The sequence below is a fragment of the Carettochelys insculpta genome, chromosome 8 (assembly GCF_033958435.1).
Source record: "Carettochelys insculpta isolate YL-2023 chromosome 8, ASM3395843v1, whole genome shotgun sequence".
NCBI lineage: Eukaryota > Metazoa > Chordata > Testudines > Carettochelyidae > Carettochelys > Carettochelys insculpta.
This window is the reverse complement of record NC_134144.1, coordinates 63,416,805-63,436,696: the sequence shown is the minus strand read 5'-3', so window position 1 is coordinate 63,436,696 and position 19,892 is coordinate 63,416,805. Positions and strand designations below refer to the sequence as shown.

At 38.4% G+C, this 19,892-nt stretch overlaps 1 protein-coding gene across 1 annotated transcript in view; it reads right to left on the bottom strand.

Annotated features, from left to right (window-relative positions):
- Positions 1-4,993: 4,993 nt before the first annotated feature.
- The window catches only part of SNX4 (sorting nexin 4), a 43,385-nt gene continuing 28,486 nt past the window's right edge, over positions 4,994-19,892 (bottom strand). The window contains exons 7-14 of the mRNA XM_075000895.1: positions 19,372-19,444; positions 16,179-16,240; positions 14,086-14,151; positions 9,569-9,658; positions 8,284-8,383; positions 6,985-7,130; positions 5,556-5,670; positions 4,994-5,167 (exon numbers count right to left, since the gene is read on the bottom strand). Coding sequence (XP_074856996.1) covers positions 5,120-5,167; positions 5,556-5,670; positions 6,985-7,130; positions 8,284-8,383; positions 9,569-9,658; positions 14,086-14,151; positions 16,179-16,240; positions 19,372-19,444 — 700 coding nt within the window. The 3' untranslated portion in view covers positions 4,994-5,119. The remainder of the gene's footprint in view (positions 5,168-5,555; positions 5,671-6,984; positions 7,131-8,283; positions 8,384-9,568; positions 9,659-14,085; positions 14,152-16,178; positions 16,241-19,371; positions 19,445-19,892) is intronic.

Below are 19,892 nucleotides of genomic sequence, written 5' to 3'. Positions count from 1 at the left end.
TGCTGTTGCTCACTCTCCCCCTCACTTGCCTACCCTTTTCACTGGGTTGGGGCAGGGGAGCAGAGTGAGGGATCCACCTTGCCGTGTGCACTCTGTTGTGGGACTGGGTTTGTGGCTTGGGGTGCATGAGAAGGATCAGGGCTGGAATAGGGTGTTGGAATGAAGGAGGGGGTGAGGGCTCAGGTTAGTAGAAAGGGTTCCGGGGAGCTCTGTGGTGGGGCCAGGGAGGATGCATTTAGGATACAGGAAGTGCCTTTGATGCACTCCTGAATCAAAATGATGAATGGAAGATGTATTTACAAAAGGATCAGCAGAAGGCTGGGAAACCCGCTGCCTGGAAAGAACATTGTAAGATCATCCTGTCTGTGGACAACAGAGTTTGGGAAGACACAATGAGAGAGAAGACAACTTCACGGCAAGCATAACTGGACAGACACAGCAAGTCAGGAGTCTTGCCAGCTGAGAGATGAGTCCTTCAACCAAGAGGCTTGAAGTCACAGGTTTCCCACCTATATTCTGTTCCCAGCTTAGTCAAAGATCTTCACTAGGAGGACCAGTGAAATCAGCATCTTGTAATTCTATGGAAGGTCCTGACAGAGAAAGTCAGCCATGGCTGGGAAGAAAAAAAGAAACTGTAAAATCTACCTTGAACCAAGATTGTAGTTTACTAACCACAGCCACGGGAAAGCAGTTTTTAATTTGCTTGTAATCATTTTTGTCTTTATTCCTATACTTGAATTCACCCAAGACCTCTCTTCTTGCTTAAACCACTTTTTTTTTTTAAACTTTTAATCTAAACCAATCCAGGGCTCTGTTTGAATTGAAGGAACTGTCAGCTCCAGTTAAATAAGTTGCACTTTTGTCTCTCAAGTGACAATGAACCTTATTATTATTTCTTGGAGCATTCTGCGGGAGGGCTTGACAGTTCAGGGCAGACAGTGTGGGGGAAATTCAGGTCTGGTACCGTGAGGTCACCCTGCAAGTAGAAGCCAAAGATGGTGAAGAGCAGAGTACTGCTGATTGTGTTTTAAGCAAGCTGTTGGGATCTACGTGTTCAACTAGGGCTGCACGTTACATAGTGGCTTAGGGAAGCTTAGACGCTTGCCTTCTGGCTGTTGGTGTCATGCTCTGAACCAGAGCAGCAGAGCATTTAAGGCACCCACGGCTAGAGGCAGGTGTTGAGAACCACTCCCTGATCCAGATTGCAGCCCAAGACATGACTGTAGGTCTTAAGCACTTTTGCATGAAGTAAAAAATAAGAATCTGTAATAAAAACACAATGCATGGAAAAGAAGAAAAACAGAACAGCCAAACACAGAAGGCAGCTTGTTTTTGGGATGCTGTTCAGTTGCTGGAAGACATCAGGCAAATCATACGTCCCAGTTACCAGCTCTGGGACCCTGGCTTTCCCATGCTGGCTCAGGGAAACATGTGGCTAAACTGTTCTTACTTGCCTTTGGCTAGTCTGCTGGAGGCATATTTTTCAGCACCAACAAGGGTTCCAAAATTCTCTATTTTGTTGCCAAATTGGCCCCCGTAAGAATTGCCAGCTTGAGTCTGTCTTGGCTGGATCAGCTGGATACTCAAATAAGCGAGAGAACATGAAAAAAAGAGGTAGGATGGATAAGCTGTAAGAACTAAAAATAGCAAACTTGGGTTCACGTCTCAGGAATGTAACAATACACAGCTACAGAAATGGCAATACCAGCTTGTGGCCTCTAACCATGATGAACATTTTGCAGGATCAGAAGTAGTAGCGAATGGCGCAATACCTGCGTCCAACGCTGGAGATAGCAATGACAATGCTGGTTAATGCTTCCTCCCGCATGCAATTGGCCAAAACATCCTTGGAAAAGCAAAGCCAAGAGGGGTTAACAACTGTCCCATCAAAAACAGCCACAAAAAAAAACCCACATCTATATCAGTGGTTCTCAACCAGTGGCCTGCTTGTGGCCCAGTCAGCACACAGCTGCAGGTCACGTGACATTGTCATAGTCATAAAAGTAGTATATATTGTGTGGATGTGGCCCACATAACACATAGAGAGTTGAGAACCACAGGTTATATAGACATAACTCATCATGGAGGGGACATAACAGCATTCAAGTACCTAAAAGCGTGTTACAAAGAGCAGGGAGAAAAATTACTCTCCTTAACCCCCAATAGGACAAGCAGCAATGGGCTTAAATTGCACAAAGGGAGGCTTAGATAGGACCTTAGGAAAAACTTCCTGTCCAGGTAGTTAACCACTGGAATCAACTGCCCAGGAGTTATGGAATTTCCATCACTGGAAATATTTAAAAACAGGTCAGATAAACATATGTCAAGGATGATTGAGATGGTGCTTGTTCCTGATGTGAGTGTAAGGACTGGACTCAATGACCTCTTAAGATCCCTTCCCGTTCTAGTATTCTATGGAAGCATTTAGGTCTCTTATGTTAATAATTTTGTAACTATGTACAATGTAAGGAGTAAGACAAGGACTCAGGTTTCAGAACCATTCTTAAGGTGTACGTGGCATTTCGTTGGTTATGTGGCCTGCATAATGACCAAGCATCCATCACAAGGTATGCCTTTTTGAAAGCAAATGTTAAAAAGATAATTTCCCCTCCAAAGATGGGCAAAGACACCAATAGTTGCCAAGACCACCAAATATGGAGTTTCTAACCCAAGATATGAAAAATGACAAGTTCAGCAAACTTTAATTTTGACACTTTTGTCTCTTCCAAGCTTTGTCAGATTTGATTAAACCTTTCCAAAAAGAGTTTTACCCTGAGTAAGGCAACTGGTACATAAGAAACTCACGTGGCTCAATTCAATTAAAAGACAGGGTGGGGTCAAAATTAACTTTTAATGAGAATCTAGTTTCAACCTTAGTGAGCCACTAGTTTGCTGAATAAAGAGTATGTCAGGCGCCTAGTGACTTTTCAATAACAAACTATTAAACCCAACTATGGAGCCTAATCTCAGCAATCTTTCTTTAAGGCCCAAACAGTACAAAATGAACCCCACATATAATGCAATCATGTTCAAACCAGAAAATCTAAAATAAAGTATTCTTTTGCAAAAGACTAACACAACAAAATAACAAAGAGCTGTTTTATTTCGCATATTTGGCACAAAGCTTACAAGAACTGTCTTGTTCCTGTCTCAAATTTAATACAACTAGCAAAAAAAAAAAAGGGGGTGGGGCATATAATACATTTAGTAAGTTGAACAGCATGTAAAATATGGGGGGAAGAAGAGGCACCAGAAATATCTATCAAACAAAATCAAAGTGCATGAAAAATATTTACTCCAAATGCCTTCTCCTATTGGGTTAAGGCACCACTACTTTAGAATGTTCACTGGATGCTCTAAATGTGCAACTCTTGGTTTTTGGAATGTACAAGTCCTTACTTGTTAGAGGACCTGAATGCTACCACTCATTAAAATGGAATGATTTTGTATTCTTGTAAATATTAAATGGAGACAATTTCTGCTCATCACTTTTTAGCAAATGACAAATAGGTCATTATCCTGTGCCTTGCAAAGTCAGAGGAGCTGAAAGTATAAACTGATGTTTAACCTTTTAAAAAAATTCAGGTCTTAACATACTCAAGCTCTTAATGATTTTAGAACATAAAATACAGTAAATACAGGATCTTGTACTGGGAAAATGAAGAGATATATAAAGTTTGTTGTACACTATATGTTCAAGATTGTTGGCATACGTTAAATATGCATCTCATAAATAGCATTATTCATAACATTAACAATTAAACATCGATGATTCAAGGGACTATTACAGCAAGTCTTCTTTTAGATTACCCATTAGGTCTGGCAGATTCCAAAAAATTCCAGGGACATTTTATACATGTAGAAAAGCCCAATGTTAAAACAGCAGTGGTGGAGTTTCTTTGTTTTGTTTTTTGGCATAATTAGAAACAGCATCTTATATTTAAGATTTTGCAAAGCTAGCAAGAAATAAAGATGCTTGGCTCTTGAAAACAAAGAGCTCAGTGTAACAGATTAAATTTATTCATCTGCCTTTTGGAATGTTACAGCCAAACAGTAAAGACCCACACTGACACAGGAACTGGTCATATCAATTCACAGGTATACATGTGCAATATTGAAATGTCATGTTTTAAGAGCCAAGAAAGCCTATTCAGATTGGAGATTTAAAAAACAGCTTGAATCTTAAATATTCAAAAGAAACCCTGCTATTTTAATGTATGACAGACTCATTTTAAGGGTGACATTTCTACAGAGCTCAGCCACAATTGTGGTTTTGAAAAAAGGAGCATGTTTACACCTGGGGTAAGATGTTTTCATAAATGAGGTAACAATGTACCTTATTACACCAGGTCTGAAGTTGGCTCAGTGGGGTCATTAATCTCCTTTATCAGTAGTAGAAAGTTAGACAACAGATCAAAGTCCATATTAAAACTCTAATGGGAAACAGTAACTGAGGAGTATCATAAAGAGCTGTTTTTCAATTCCTCTATTGTAGAGGGTACGAAATAAAAATCTCAAAAAGTTTGAGACTGTGTTTATCCTGAATTTTGGAAAAAACAACTTCTCCATAGAGATGCAGAGGCATGGAACTATGAACCTTAAGCAGTACAATTATTTTCAGGTTTGTTTTCTTATGGTGTAAACCTCAAGAACACAACTGTGTGCACCATTATAAAGCAAACAAAACCCCCCTGGCTCTAGAGTATTACAAATCCTAAGGGCTGAAGGTGGGCACTAGGAGATGATCTAATGTTGAACATGGCATGGTTCAGAAGATGCACAACTGAACTGTATGACACTACTTTTTGGGGTTAGTTTGGACTTTCCCTAAAGCTTTTACCTCATTATAGAGCTGCAGCTTTCATTAACCCCTTTGCCCTTCAATTATTTGCTACATGTATAATATGCCACAAAGTAACTGTTAGGGACGAACCATTATGAACATTTCCTTTTTGTCCTCTATTAACACAACTACAATCAGCATAAAGAAAACTGAATTTACTCAAATCATTTATTTCATGATTTATATGTAGATCATGTAGCAACTTAGCATCTGTGTTTATGCACTTGTGCTTCTGTTCTCTGGCACTTTGTTGAGGAGAAATTTGTTTCTGGATAATCACATCTTGCTGAAGCATTCCTTTGCATTCGTCCACACTTGAATTCCCTTTTAAAAAAAGGGGGGGTTTTACTTATTTCAAACAAAGGAGCCTTGCAATAAACCAATAAATATATCGTGTGCACATATCCGCATGACTGAAGTCTACAGGAAAAGTCCCACTGATTAGTAGGAACTTTACATATCTAAGGATGGGGAAAGCGTACAGCCTTTGGCCCACGCTGTTTAGTGCCAACACAGGAGAATCTCTCAACCTCAGGGTACGCCAGAAAGACAGAGATATGGCAACCTACGTGCAGGATAGACTACGCTGCAGTTTCTACTCTACTGATCTCCAGCCTTCTACAATAGCAGTTCTCCCACTGGTTACAGACCCACACCTGGGTCACCTACTATCTTTGACATAGTTGTCCTGTCAATCAGAAGCAAAACCTACCTTTTTGCACATGCTAATCTGCATCACAGCATAATTTATGAGGGCCTCTTTCAAGTCATGATTCTTTTGCTCTTTGAAACGCTCAATATCCGCCCAGGCACTTTTCACAAACTCTCTGAAAATAGAGCAATATAGTTTGGTTAATGTGTTTTTTTTTTAAAATACCTTTATATATACATACATGCAATGGGCCCAAGCCACCTGCTACTGAATTAACTGGGAGAAGGACTGGGCCTTTGTCAATATCTGAAATCCTACACTTTTAAAGTCTACAAGTCGATTCACAGTAATTTCTATTGCTCTAATATAGGAATAATTCACCCAGTTCTTCAGAGATTGTTTAACCACAACATTTTTTATAACTGGAGACCTTCACAGATGGATCTGACTCAGGTTCATCTACATGGCTACAGAACTAAATGAATAATGAGTTTATATTCAGATCCTTGCCAAGCTCGTTGAACACTTTTTGTGCCAGTGCTCAAGGAAGGGGCTTTGGGCCTCAGCATCCTCTGACCTCATCTCATTTTCAAATTCATTCCAGAATAGCATACTCCCTTTTCTTGTTTGTCTGCAATATTTGCCCCTCACTCTTCTCAGTCAAAACAAAGAAGTTCATACACTAAAATACCTCCAGCATATTGTTTGCACTGAACTGCACAAACTAGACAAGTATTAATTTGAAAACTGCTTCCTGAGCTATAAAAGCAGATGTCCAGCACTTCTGTCAAGATGATTAAGGAATTCCATTTACCATGTCCTAATTTCTATTGAGTATTTTGTTGTTTTGAACTCTGTATGAACTAGTCTGTTTCTTATCTTTTGATATGTAAGGATTACAGCTAACAGATAGCACACTCATCTTTCCCATAACAATAAAAATGAATGTGTTCAGACACAAATACATTGGTTTTGGAATGTCAGGTCCTATTAGTTAGAATACTAAGAATCAGTCATTCAAATATAGCTTGCTAAAACATTTAATCATAAACAGAAGTCAACCATCCTTTATGCAAAACTTTCTAAGTAATTATTAGTGCCAATGTCCAGAGCCATATGTAAAGACCAAACTAAAGTTACATCTGAATTCTACATTCAAGCAGCCATAAGAAAGCTTAAATCCTTGTTTGCTTACAGCCCACCCATTAAATATATTACCAGCTGAACATGAAACAAGGAGTCTGCCATTAAATGGGATTCAGTAACTGGAAAAGTGATCAGCTTTTACTAAGTTTCCCCCATAGACCACGGGCTGACAGAGTGTACTATACTTTATTTCACAACTTGCAAATGACAAGAATTTTTATAGACAGCTCATAAACACCAAGGATGTATCAAAAAGGTCTATAAAACACAAACACCTTTAAGAACACCTTATGATTTTTACAAAAATGAACCCACTTTTCTTGGAACACATCAGCACCTTTACCTGCCCTCCACATTTTTAGATTTCAGTTGTTCTTCCCCTTCATGTATCTGTTCTTCTAAAACCTTTATCTTGCCTTCTCTTTGCTCAGGAGTTTCCTGACCAAACAGTTTGCTTGTCATTCCCTTTAGAGAAAATGTTCTAACAGTCTAAAATCAAACAGAAAAAACAATAAAAGTTTTATTCCAGTGGAATGATAGTTTATCTTTGGCTGGTGGAGCTCATGCACTGATATAAAGGGCTCTTCCACCTGAAAAACTGTTCTGCTACGAGGTGGATGAAAGAGCTGTAGATGTTCAAATTAAAACCAAATTGTTAAACAAACCCATATACACTCCTATTAAAAACTGTCATCTGAAACTTCACTAAGTCTCTAACTTCTTCCATAACTGCCTTCTAAATTGTCATATGCAGTGTTGTAGCCGTGTTATTAGGATATTAAAGAGAACGTAGGCAATTCAGTATCTTTTATTGGATCAACTCTGGTTGGAGAGATGAGCTTTCAAGTTTACAAAGGTTTTCTGCAGGTTTGGGAATGCATTCAAGAACAGCTCTGTGTAAGCTCAAAAGCTTGTCTCTCTCACCAAAAGAATTTGGTCCAGTGAAAAGTATTATCCACTTTCTCTCTTCAAGGAATTGGACAGATAAGATTCTTATGGCCTGATCCACTGACCTCTGGACTCAATGGAATGACTCCCACTGACTTTAACGTGCTTTATATTGGACCCATATTTAATACATTTCCATTCACTTACCAATTTCTAAACTTCAAGTAATATTTCTTGTCAAGTTACACAAAACCAGTAAAATGATTCTATATTACAGTATCAATAACTTTAGCAGTAGTAGTTTACTCTGTTTATTCACCTTTCGGATTAAATGCAAAAATTTGCTTTTAGATATTATCTAATGTCAGCCCTTATCTGGGGGTGGGAACTTAACATTTCATGAGGATGTTAAGCTTTTAAAAAGGTATAAAGATTTTTCCCTATTCAACTGTAACTAACCAGAAACTTTGATCTTTGTAATATTCTCTAATCCACTCCATTGCAAACACTTTACATCACCTGACCTGCTGCCCTGCATTTGCTAGGTTTTTTTAAATAAAGCCCTGCACAAACTGTGCACCATGAAAATAAATGACTGGTAAACAACTGAAAGAGCTACAGTTCATGTGATACTTAGCATACAGACAACTGGTTATAATGACATTTGTCAAATGTCATTTGTATGTCATGAACTTATTTAGCTCCCTAAAAAAATATCTAAGTCTAAAGGAAGAAAATGGAAAAACAGACTCACCCCTGTTGCCAGTTCTTCACACTGCTGTTTCTTAGATGCCAGGTCCTGAGCAGACATTTCCAAGTCATACTGCATTAGTTCATGCTTCCTGCAAACTGCCCTAAAAAAACAACCAGTGAACAATTTGTTGTGTAATATCTTGTCTTAACTTTTTACCAGCTTCTAAGTTTCAAAAAGGTACAAATGTTCCTTTTTTGCCAAGCATCATGTTTAGTTATGTATCTAGCCTAGATCTAATGACTCTGTAACACTAAACATAACTCTGGGGCAAGCCTGCTAAATTACAAAACTTTTGATGTATCAGTGATTCTATAGTTCAGTGACCTTAAGCATGTTCTCCTGCAAATCCTTTTCAGAAAATCTCATACCACATAAAACCATCCTTTAGATAAAGCACATCCTTGTAAAATAGTTTCATTTAACTTCAGTTATGGTAAAAATTCCAATTGCAGCAAAGGGTTTACACGATATTTTGGACATTTGTCTGTCACACAGGAACAAGATACACATTGATCTTAGGAAAATGTCTTTCATTGTAACAACTTGGAGTGTGTCAAAATTCCTTGGAGTGTGCCCCCCCCACCTTTTTTTTTTATCTTTTTGGCTTGTAAAAATGATACTGTGCCTAAATGCATACAGTGCCCTTCAAAAGGATCTGAACATCTTTTCAAACTTTATGAATGGATTTGCAAACACAAATGTTACCACTTCCTTAGTGAATGTGGCAATTGTAACAACTGTAACTGTTCACAACACCAGCACACAATACTTGAAGACAGGAAGGCATACTGTGGGAGGTTAGAGAGGCAGATTGTATCTGTCACAACTGGAAGTTATTTAGGAAATTTTTTAAAACATTCCCAGGGCTAGTTTTGAACAGCTGTAAGTGGTCAGAGCCTCTCTTTTGTGTCCCATAAAGGAAGATGATACCTCCAGCAGAAGACTGGCCTGAAGCAGCATGCTGGGACATTAATTCAAAGGGATGAGCACAATTTAAATCAACATACAACATGACTTCCTAAAGCACCGGGATTTTGCCTGGACGTGCTACCATTGAATCGCTAACCATCTCAGCTATACTTAACTCTAACTGGCTTAATAAGCAATAAGTGATAAAAGCAAATAAAAAATGAAAGGTATTTGCAGACTTCAGAACATAGCTATGTAATGTCTTCTCAAAAGCCAAAATTATAAAGGATACAGACGGAAGTCAGCAGACAATGTATCAAATAAAGCAACAAAAGTACAGAAGTTTACTCTTTGAAATATATACTAACATACTTACCGTAGAGCTTCCGCATAGAAAAGATATTCCTTTAGCTGATCTGCATAATGCTCTTCCTCTTCCAATATGTCGTCAATAGAAGCTGCATATCTGGTAGAGTACAACTTTTGGTTAAACACAAGACCCCCTTATCTAGCATCTTAAATTACAGAAATAGTACAAAAGGGAAAAGAACCTATTTCTTCACATAATTACAAGTTATCTTTAAAACGGTCTTCATTTTTGGATTTAAAAAGGTATATTAGTCTGTTCAGAACTAAAATATAAACATTACTGAAGACCTGTTTCTTAAGTTAGCACTGCAGTGAAGTGACAAATCTTACAATAGTCAAACTTTTCTGCCTAGGAGGCTGCCATTTTTATTACAGGAAAAGCAAAAAACTAAAGAAATATATTCCTTTAAAAATTGATTTTCAACAGATAGCAGCAAAATAAGAAATATTGGTAATAAGTTTCATGGCATCTGTAAGGTTTGGTGAAGAGAACCTGATGCCTTCTAAAATGCTAAAGGTAAGATTTAAGAGGCAGTTTTCACTTGATCCTTAGCCATGGAAACAATGGAATTTGAGGGTCCACAGAACTTTTCAGAATCAAGTCTTTCAGAGTTCCTTAGGTAGCCAGTCCAACAATCTATGCTTCACAAATAAGAACCCCCATTCAAACTAGCAGCTATATTGTTAAGTCTTTTAGTAGGGGATTTTCCAAAGTACTCAACTTAGCGTTGTCCTAGTTGTGCCTACTCTAGTCACTGGGTATTTTACCATTGCTCTCACTGATGTCAATGGAGCAGAGTTAGGCTGAGGCAAAGACGTTTCGAAAAAAATCTCAGCCCTTACTGCACGTGGCTGAAAGCGACTTCTGAAATTTACAGTCACGTACAAAGGGAAGAAATTTTGCCTGACAGCTTTCAACTGACTCGCATTGCTTGAAAAGAGTTAGCATTTTTAAGCATGTTTACAGACAGACGTAGCTCTGTAAAATGGTTACTGGATGTATCTTGTCGTGTACGTTTTGAGTTACATCTGGTTGGCTTACTGACAGAAAAAAGCTTTTGCTATTGTCAGCTACACAGAGCCAACACAGCTGGGATGAATGAGCAGTGTTACATTCTACCTCCTCTACCATCAACAAAACCAAGTTTGGATTCTAGAGTCTTTGTTGCAAAGCCTAAAGCTTGAAAGTATAAAAGAAACCCCACCCAAATGACAACAATATGTGACCATACAAATCACACTTTTGTGGTCCTGTCCTGACTTTAAATAGATAATAACATTCAGCCAAGGAGCTGAAAGGAGGCTCTGGGCTTGAACCCCATCCATGCTGAGAGGGTGCTATCTTTGAGCTTGAAGGGGCATGGCTGCATAATCATCCATAAAAGGGCAATGGCATCTACCCAGTTTTGAAAGAGAGGAGCATTACACCACAGAATCTGTCTCAAAGCTTGAATTTAAGGCTTAGTGGGTTGGAGTTTTTTAAAAAGTTCCTAAAATAAGAGTTGGGATTGTTAGAGCTGCAGATGGACTGTACTTCAGCTGCAGCCAAGTTTGTCAAGGGAAGATTTATGGCAATGCTAGGAGCTGTTCTGCCCAACTCCCACCTAAACATACCCTAGTGCAGAATTTCTATAAAAGCTTAAATCATGATTTGACAAAGTAGTAGGTCAGCAGAAGCTGCACTTCTAACTATTTGAACCCGTTAGGCCAAAACAGGTTAAACAAACCATGGAAATCCCCAAAGAGAGAGGGAAAGGCACAGCAGTGAGCATGCTTCTAGAAACAGTGAAATAAGTGTTTCTGAGCTCAGACTTCCCAATGTACTAGGTTCTCCTCAGAGTCAAAGGGAGGTGTGCAGTTAACATGTTCTTATTGTACTTTAAAACAAAATTATTTTAGGCTGTCAGCTGACTGTGCAGTAGCAGTGCCAGAAAGGCAGGAATCAAGTGTGTGTGTGTGTCATTCATGCAACTGCTGGCTGCATATGGGACAACTCAAGACATTTAACAAAAATGGATGGCGCCATGAAAACTGGCACATATACAGACATTTCCTCCCCCCATTGCTCAGTACTACACAACTTTGTGGCTTCTTAAATAATAATGAGCTAAATAAAAGGGATAAACATTTGACTAATCATCAAAAATCCTAGTAAAACTGAAGCTGATATCAGCCACATATGTGCAGGACAGCTTTAAATGTGTGGCACAACAGGCTTAGATATTTATAATGGACACTTCCTGCTCAGAAAGCATATTCTAGGAGCAGCACTCCATAGTAGCTCCCATGACATTAGCTCTGGAGGGGAGAAAGAAGAGTTGACTGAGGGAGAAAACCTACGACCATTATACAATGGGTCCCTAATGAGGGATTTCTGTAGAACACTTGTGAATACACCCATTTTCTCCCACCATACCCCCATAGTCAACTAGTTACACTGCAGTGTTGCCAATTTAGTCCCTCTGCAATCCCCCATGTAAATTCAAACACTCCCCCTACTTTCATCCCAGGGGAAAGACCATCTCTGAAGCTCATAACTGCCATCTGCAAACCCCACAATTGCTGTCTCCAGTGGGCAAAGAGCTACAGGGGCCACTTCTGGGAGCAACAGTTTGGTAAAACAGGAGAGGAAAACTATGCCATTGGAGGTCACCTTTGATTTGTCATCCATTACAGCATGGGTGGATAGAGGCTACCCTTGGAACTTTGGACCACCACTCAGGCTGTTCAGCAATGACAATGTGAAGGGCAGAAATCTCAAGTTTTAATTCGTACAACCCCCTCACACAAGTCTTTTATGGTAAAGTGGAGGAGGTATAAACTAGATAAGGGGGTATAATCCCCCTCAAATGAGGTGTTTGTTCTATCTGCTTTGTTTTATTTGTTTAAAATATCTTCCACATTCTGACATCACAATATGGTACATATTGACGTATCACCAAAAAACCAAAAAAGCCCAGCAGGTTCAAGTATGTTTTCATTTGTGCTGCACTACTCGTTCATACAACTGAAAATAAACTGATTTCTGTGAGACTGTTCAAGTTTTGAAATAAATATTTAACACCACACTCCATTCCTTTACTCTGTCTATGCCCTTTTATTTGGAATTATTTCTTGTAATGCGATTTCAACTGTATAATAAAAACACAACATTAAATCGTATGAGTGTTTTTAAAACTTGGAAATAAATAGTTCTATGTTTCATTCATAAACATCCACACTATTTAAAGATGTGATAAATCTCTCACTTTTTAAACCAAGTGTTAATTTTGAGAATTCACTGTTAAACGAGCTTCTCCATAAAATTCTATTAGGCAGCAGGAATCTGGAAATATATATCCCTTACTAAACCTGGACAAGGGCATCAATTTATAACACAGATGTAAACTGGCCTTGTAAAATGTTATTACAAACAACCTTAAAAGTTTTCATGATTCACTTTTAAAATAAGACTATCTTTTCCAATTAAAAATTGTTTCATAGTTCCACTTGCAAAACCACACAATTTGTTAAATGAGTTAAACTACTCTTTCACCAGTGCCTATGATTCTGTCAAGTTGAAAGAACCAGAGATAAACAGAGAGAAATTTTTATTCAGTGTTATTATTACATAACAAGCAAAACTAAAATAATTCCACGTTCCTGTAGTACAGACATTATAAGCAATCTATTACACACATACATATCTCCTAGAACTGGAAGGGACCTTAGGAGGTCATCTAGTCCAGTCCCCCACCCTCTTGGCAGGACCAAGCAAAACCTCTGACATCTATTTGCCCCAATCCCTAAATGGCCTCCTCAAGGACTGAACTCACAAGTCTGGGTTTAGCAGGCCAACGCTCAAGCCACTGAGCTATCCCTCCCTGCGAAGTGCTAAAATGTTGTTTTTTTATTGTGAGGGTTCTGTTCTCCTTGTTTCATGTACATAGCCATTACTGAAGCCAATGGCAGTTGCATGTGTGGGGTGAAGGGCAGAGAAATACCCTTACAGTGCTTGGTAGCTATTCTTTGTGTTGCAACCACTATTTAATTCAGGATGGTACTTGAAATTATTTTGGAATTCACCAAATAAGCCTTGGGTACTGAACAGTTAACACAAGGTTTAAGTAACTTTTTTTTTTAAAGTACAAATTAATGTACCATCTACTGCATGGTGCAAAGCACTCCTGCCAAAAACAAACGGCTCTCATCAGATCTGCAGTACATTAGAGTTTAATTCCACTAGTTTCTGGCATAGTACCTTAAAAGAAAAGCTGGAAGAATTCCAAACACCTCTATAGTTTCAAAATAATAATAAAAAGTAACCCCTCTGGTTCCCCGGAGGGCTCTTTGAGCTACTTAATACAGTACATGGACTCTAAAAACAGCCCTTATCCACAAGTCAATGAAACGTTGTACCTAATACTAATATATCTCTCTCTGCAAAGTCTTCTCAGTACATTTTTTACAAAATTCTCTGCCACTGCCCTTAATATATGTGCATCTGGCATACATCAAACTATCAGATATTCACTCAGTACTTACACATCCATGTGATGGCCAGCACTCTGCAGCCCATCCCCCATCTCCTTTTCTATTGCACTCCATTCACTAGAGAAAAAAAAACAAATCCAATGAGAAGCAACATCAGTCGTGAAGTTAAGGAAAGTTAATAAGCTGCATCCTGTATATATAATTTCTTTCCAGGTGACACTTGAATGGAAATTGCCTCAAAAGTTCTACTAACCACACTGCTCTTCCATCACTAAGAAGCACTGAATACAATTTAATAGTGAGCTTGCATTAAAGCATTCTTGTCAGGAGTTGCCTCTGTTCCGTCCCTCCCCAGACAGACACATGCACAAAAGGTTGCTGGCTTTTAGTTCCAATTCACGATTTTCAAAAGGTAGGCATGAAAAGAACTGTGTTTTAATAGTTAGAGAGATTAAGAGAAATACTAATGGAATTACAACATAAGGTTCATTCCTTTGTATCTGCAGTATCACACTTTCTGTAAAGCTATTATACCAAATCTCATTATGTGGATTTTTTTTAAATTAAGAGAATAACCAATACACATCACAAAATCATCATCAGACAGCATTGCCACATCATAGAATGGCATACTAATGGATTTATAGCATTCACAACAGAAACACTGGAGTGTCACTTCTGAAATAAGACTGCCCAAAACTGATTTTTTTCTTAGTATCAGTGTATATTATTGACTATTTTTATGAATAGATAAATTCACTAAATGTCCACTGTGCTAAATAAGCCTAGAGACACCAAACAATCTCATGTAGACAAAAAAAAAATCTGACTAAATGTAGTCAATTTATGGATAATGCAACCACCAAAACCATAATGGAGATGCAAGCACTTAGTCACACAGGTAAATTACAGTTCTGTTAATTTCATGATCTCTTAAAACAGAACAACATACGCAGAACTGTCAGTTACCCCAAAAACGTATAATCCCTTCTGTTACCCACAGAATGTACTTTTAATTATCTTCCTCTGTGTAATTATGTCTAGCAATTATTTTTCTATACTTTACATATAATTTTTAAAAACGCTACATTAATGTTGACATTTGTTTACCCTTGTGTTATTGCAAAAATGTACCTAATTTAATTTTAAACCCCCAGCCACAAAGACATCTGCAATCCATTAACCTGGTGAATTAAATTTAGCACTTGTACAGATTGTATAAGCAGGAGGTTCCCCTTACCCAGAAGTTAGATTCCTTAATTCTCCAGCGAGATGGAAAACTTGAGCATGCAACTGAGGCACATAAATCAAAAACTATCAGCTAATTCAACTTCTAAAAATAAAAGTGTACTAGAATATATTTGAGCCATTATTGATTTTTGATGTCTTAAAAGGATTGGGATACCTTTCAGCATTACAGATACAACATAACAATTGATTAACTATATCAAATAAGTTAGAAGAATGCACTTTGAGACTACATCTACACTACAGTGATCTTCCAAAAGTTCTTCTGGACAATCTCTTCTGAAAAAGCCTGTCCACACACAAAAAAGCAGACTGAAAGATTGATCTGCTCATACGATAGAGAGCATCCACATAGCCCACCTCTTTCAAAAGATCAGGCCAGGATTGAAAAATCCAGCACCATGAGGACTGCTCTTTTGAAAAAAGGTGCTGTTCTTGATCCGGGAGCAGAAGACAGCTTCCAGAAGAAGAGCTGTCTTCTTTCGATTTCGGGTTGAAAGAGTGCATTTTGTGTGTGGACATTTCATGTGTTCTTTCGAAAAAAGGCCTGATTTTCTGGAAGAACTTGCTAGTATAGACACAACCTGAAGGAACAAATAGTTTAGACCTGATATAAAAAACACAAAAATCATGAAGTTACATAAAAATACTAAAATTTCATCCAACTGAAACTAAAAAGTTCAGCAAAGGTAAAGCGAGCTATGTCAAATGCAGCAACTTGTAAGCATCTTACCCCAGAGCAGTAACCCTTTCCAGTGCAAATACGTAGTGTAAAAAAACCATATAAAAGTTCAGACTTCAAAAATAAGGATAAATAAGCTTAATACATTACTTGCAAACTATTTGAGCTTCTGGATCTAGATTAATGTATTTTTAAAACCTATTCTAATTCTTACCTGAACACTCTCCCATAATTCCCGTGCACTTTGTATACACCATAAAGACGGTCTGCCACTTTCTAAAACAAATATTGGTAAAAGTTAGTTTTTGGACAAGGCTGTTCTTTTAGATGCAGCTTACTAGTTAGCTGTAAAACATACATATCTTAAGAACAGAGCAACATTTACAGACTAACTTTTCAGGTCTACAGCTGTAATACCTTATAGGTATAAAGGATGAAAAAGTTATTTTATAAAAGCTAACTCTTAGTTCTGACTTGTCTTTTAAGATCACTAATATAAACTTTAAAAACGATGGTTTCAAACTATAGTGAAAAGAAAAATCACCTCTAGACCATTCTACACCTGAGAACATACAGGAATGCCCTCATAGGCTGTGTCTACACTCACCCGCTCCTTTCAGGAGGAGCATGGTAATGACGGAGCTGGAAAGAGGTTAATGAGGCACTGCCATGAATATGCAGCACCTTATTAGCAAAATGGCAGCCACGCACGATTCAGATAGGAAGAAGGGGCTTTCGAAGTCCAGGGGTTCCTTTTGAAAGGCCCCATCTACGTGGGCGACGTGAGTTTCAAAAGCAGCGCTTTCGAATTGCACGTGGCCGCCATTATGCTACTGACATGCTGCATATTCATGGCAGTGCCTCATTAGTGCCTTCCCAACTCGCTCATTACCATTCCTCTTCTGAAAGAAAGGAGCTAGTGTAGATGCAGCCATACTGTCTATACGCAGAGTCCACCAGCCACTCTAATTATATCACCAATAACCAAGTTAATGTGAGGCAGAATTCATTTCACCTGTATAATGCCTATGTAAATGGACATCATATACGGGGAACGTGTATGCGTATCACGTCTTGGGGAAGGAAAGAGGAAATAGGAAGACAAATTAAGCTTTAGTGTAGAGTTGTGGCAAAGCCTCCTTCCCATCTCACTCTGTGTGGCCACTTCCCCATGCAGTCCTAACAAATGGCTTAAAAAACATCTGCAAAAGAAGGCTGGGTTTGTTCAGAAAAAAGAACCTCCACAGCTTTTCCTTACTTTATAAAGAATCCAGAAAGGCACAAACCTGTTTTTATTTTGTAATACTACAAAGAATGGGAAATGATGAGTCAGCTCATCACAATACCTCCTGCTAAAGATAGAAATTAATTCACGTTTAGAGAATCAGAATCCTGCACATTCTACATGCTGTTGGTAACTACACAGTTGCTGCTCTTTTCCTCTGCTTTATACATTGAACCCTGAAGTGCAACTTATTTCCATCCTACACCATTATTAAAGCACTATTTGATATGTCAGTGAGAGTTAAACAGAAGTTTTATAAAAGCCCTAATTATTCATGTGCCAAAGAGGTAAAAAGAAAGTAAGTCTGAACACGGTCACACTGCTCATACACATATGTACTGGCAGAAAGGCAAGTTACTGGAATACAAGCAATTAATCCTCTGATGTGCCTCCCCTCGACAGGGCAATCCATTACAATCCCCCACTACAGCACACTTTTGCCAAAAAATAAACCCCTGTCGAACACACTAAACTAGTATCGTGCTCCCTGTTAACAGGGTTATAATTTCCTATTTCCTTCTCTGTTTTGTATATTTTTAAGCTTGTGTTTTCAAGCCACAGGTAACAGACATCCTGATTCCATGAAATGATTGTTCTAATCATTCTAAAGGGCGTTATTCTTTATAGACTGATCTGCAAGATGAAAAGTGTTGCAGGAAACTTGTATAACTCATGCGAATTCACAACAAGCGCCGCAAAACATACTATTATATGTTTATAGTCCTGCTAACTGAATGGGGTAGATTCAACAATTTCTAGTTGATGTGGACTTCTGGCCCCCCTGCTCCTTCCTCCATTGGCAATACCTCTGAAGGAAAAGTAATCCTATTCTGCTTTTCCCCCTCTCCTCTAAATGGTAACTGAAGATGTGTGTCTTAGGTAACAGTCAACTTTGCACTATTTTGGTGGAATATTATATTGCAGATTTGGTGGAATGTTATATTGCAGATTTTGACAGAATGTACAACAATCTGGGTTTGAAAACACTCCAGATCACTATGGCTACACTTACACTACAGCACTCTGTCAACAGAAGTCACTGTCGGAAGAGATTTCCTCACAAAACTTCTGTCACCAGAGTGCAGCCACTCACATAAGCTAATCAGAAGAACACGCCACTCTGTCAACAGAGCAAACGGACAGCCAGGCCGCTCTCCCAACAAAACAGGTATCCAGAAGCACAGCAGACAGGGCTGCTCATTGTCTTGGATGCTGTCTTTCAAGAGAAGGCCCCCTTAACATATACATAGCTTTTTGTCAACAGAATCTGTCAACAACGGGTGTTCTTCCTCATTTGGGGGAGGCAGAAGGTTGTCAGTGGAAGTGCCAACTTTTGTCAACTTACCATAGACAAAACGTATTTTGTGTGAATGTTTCACCAGTTTTATCGAAAAAAACCCCCACAGGGTTTTGTTGGCAAAATTCCCTAGTGTAACCATAGACTAGGTGTCTTGTCTTCTACTCTGGGTGAGACGCTGAAGCACCAACTGAATTCCCAGATTCTATTGCCCAACTAAATTTCAACCCTTCCTTCTCACAATTTCAAGTGACTTTCATGTGGGATGTGGGTTTAAACTGCCCATAGGATTGTAAATTATTGCATGTATACTATTTTACAAGACAGAATAAAGCAATGAACCAAACAATAGCCTAATAAATACTTGTGGAGACATTTGCTCAGCTAGAAATCTGTGGTGTGCAAATGGTCTTTTTCCAGTGACTATCAAAACATGAATAATTAAGCCTGGGTAACAACACTGTACATAAGCATTTCACACTGCTTAACTCCAAGCACATTTAGAATTCCTTCCTCTCCACCCCAAACAATGTTTCCTCTATTCTCCATCCATGTGCAAAATAAATTTTACATGCGGAGCCATGTGTGATATGCACCACCAGCAGAATCTCTCCTGGGTGGCTGCCCAAATGCTCAGCCTACAGGGAACACTGCTCCCACAGTGTAGTGTTATAAAAATAACCTTTCCTCCCCGCACTGAAAAAAACTGGACAGTAGAACAAACCAATTTCAAGTGAAGAACACAAACAAGTTCTCTCTTTTTTAAAGATGAAATGCTATTTTATAAATATACCATTTATCAGGACACGCATGGGAAATACTTACAGCTCTGACTCTCAGAAGGTGAGATATGACAGATTGCAGTTCGTCGCTGTAGTGTTTTAGTTCAGTAAATCTCCTGGGAACAGGAAACAGTACATCATTAGCTATGACAAGACAAAACTTTCACAAATTGTAAGACAGAGCCACAACACAACAACAGGAGACCCTGAGCTTGACTTATGTTAACGTGGAATTAGCTGTGGATTCCTAGAAAATGACAACAGAATCAAACTCCTTTTTAGCAAATAATTATACATACAAAACTACTGTATTTTTATATAACAACAGGAAAGGCTCAGATCAGTTTATAAGTCGTAAACCTAAGAAATAAATATAACCACATAGGGGAGGGAGGAGTGTTTCCCCTGAAAGGCAGCTGCATCTTTTTTTTATTTTAGAGAGCACTTCTCTATCTCCTAAATAACATTCTACTTCATATGATCTAAAAGAGAAGGAAAAATTTTTCATTTAAAATCCCATTCGATGATTTTATGCTTATTAATGAAAAACCGTTTAAATTCTTT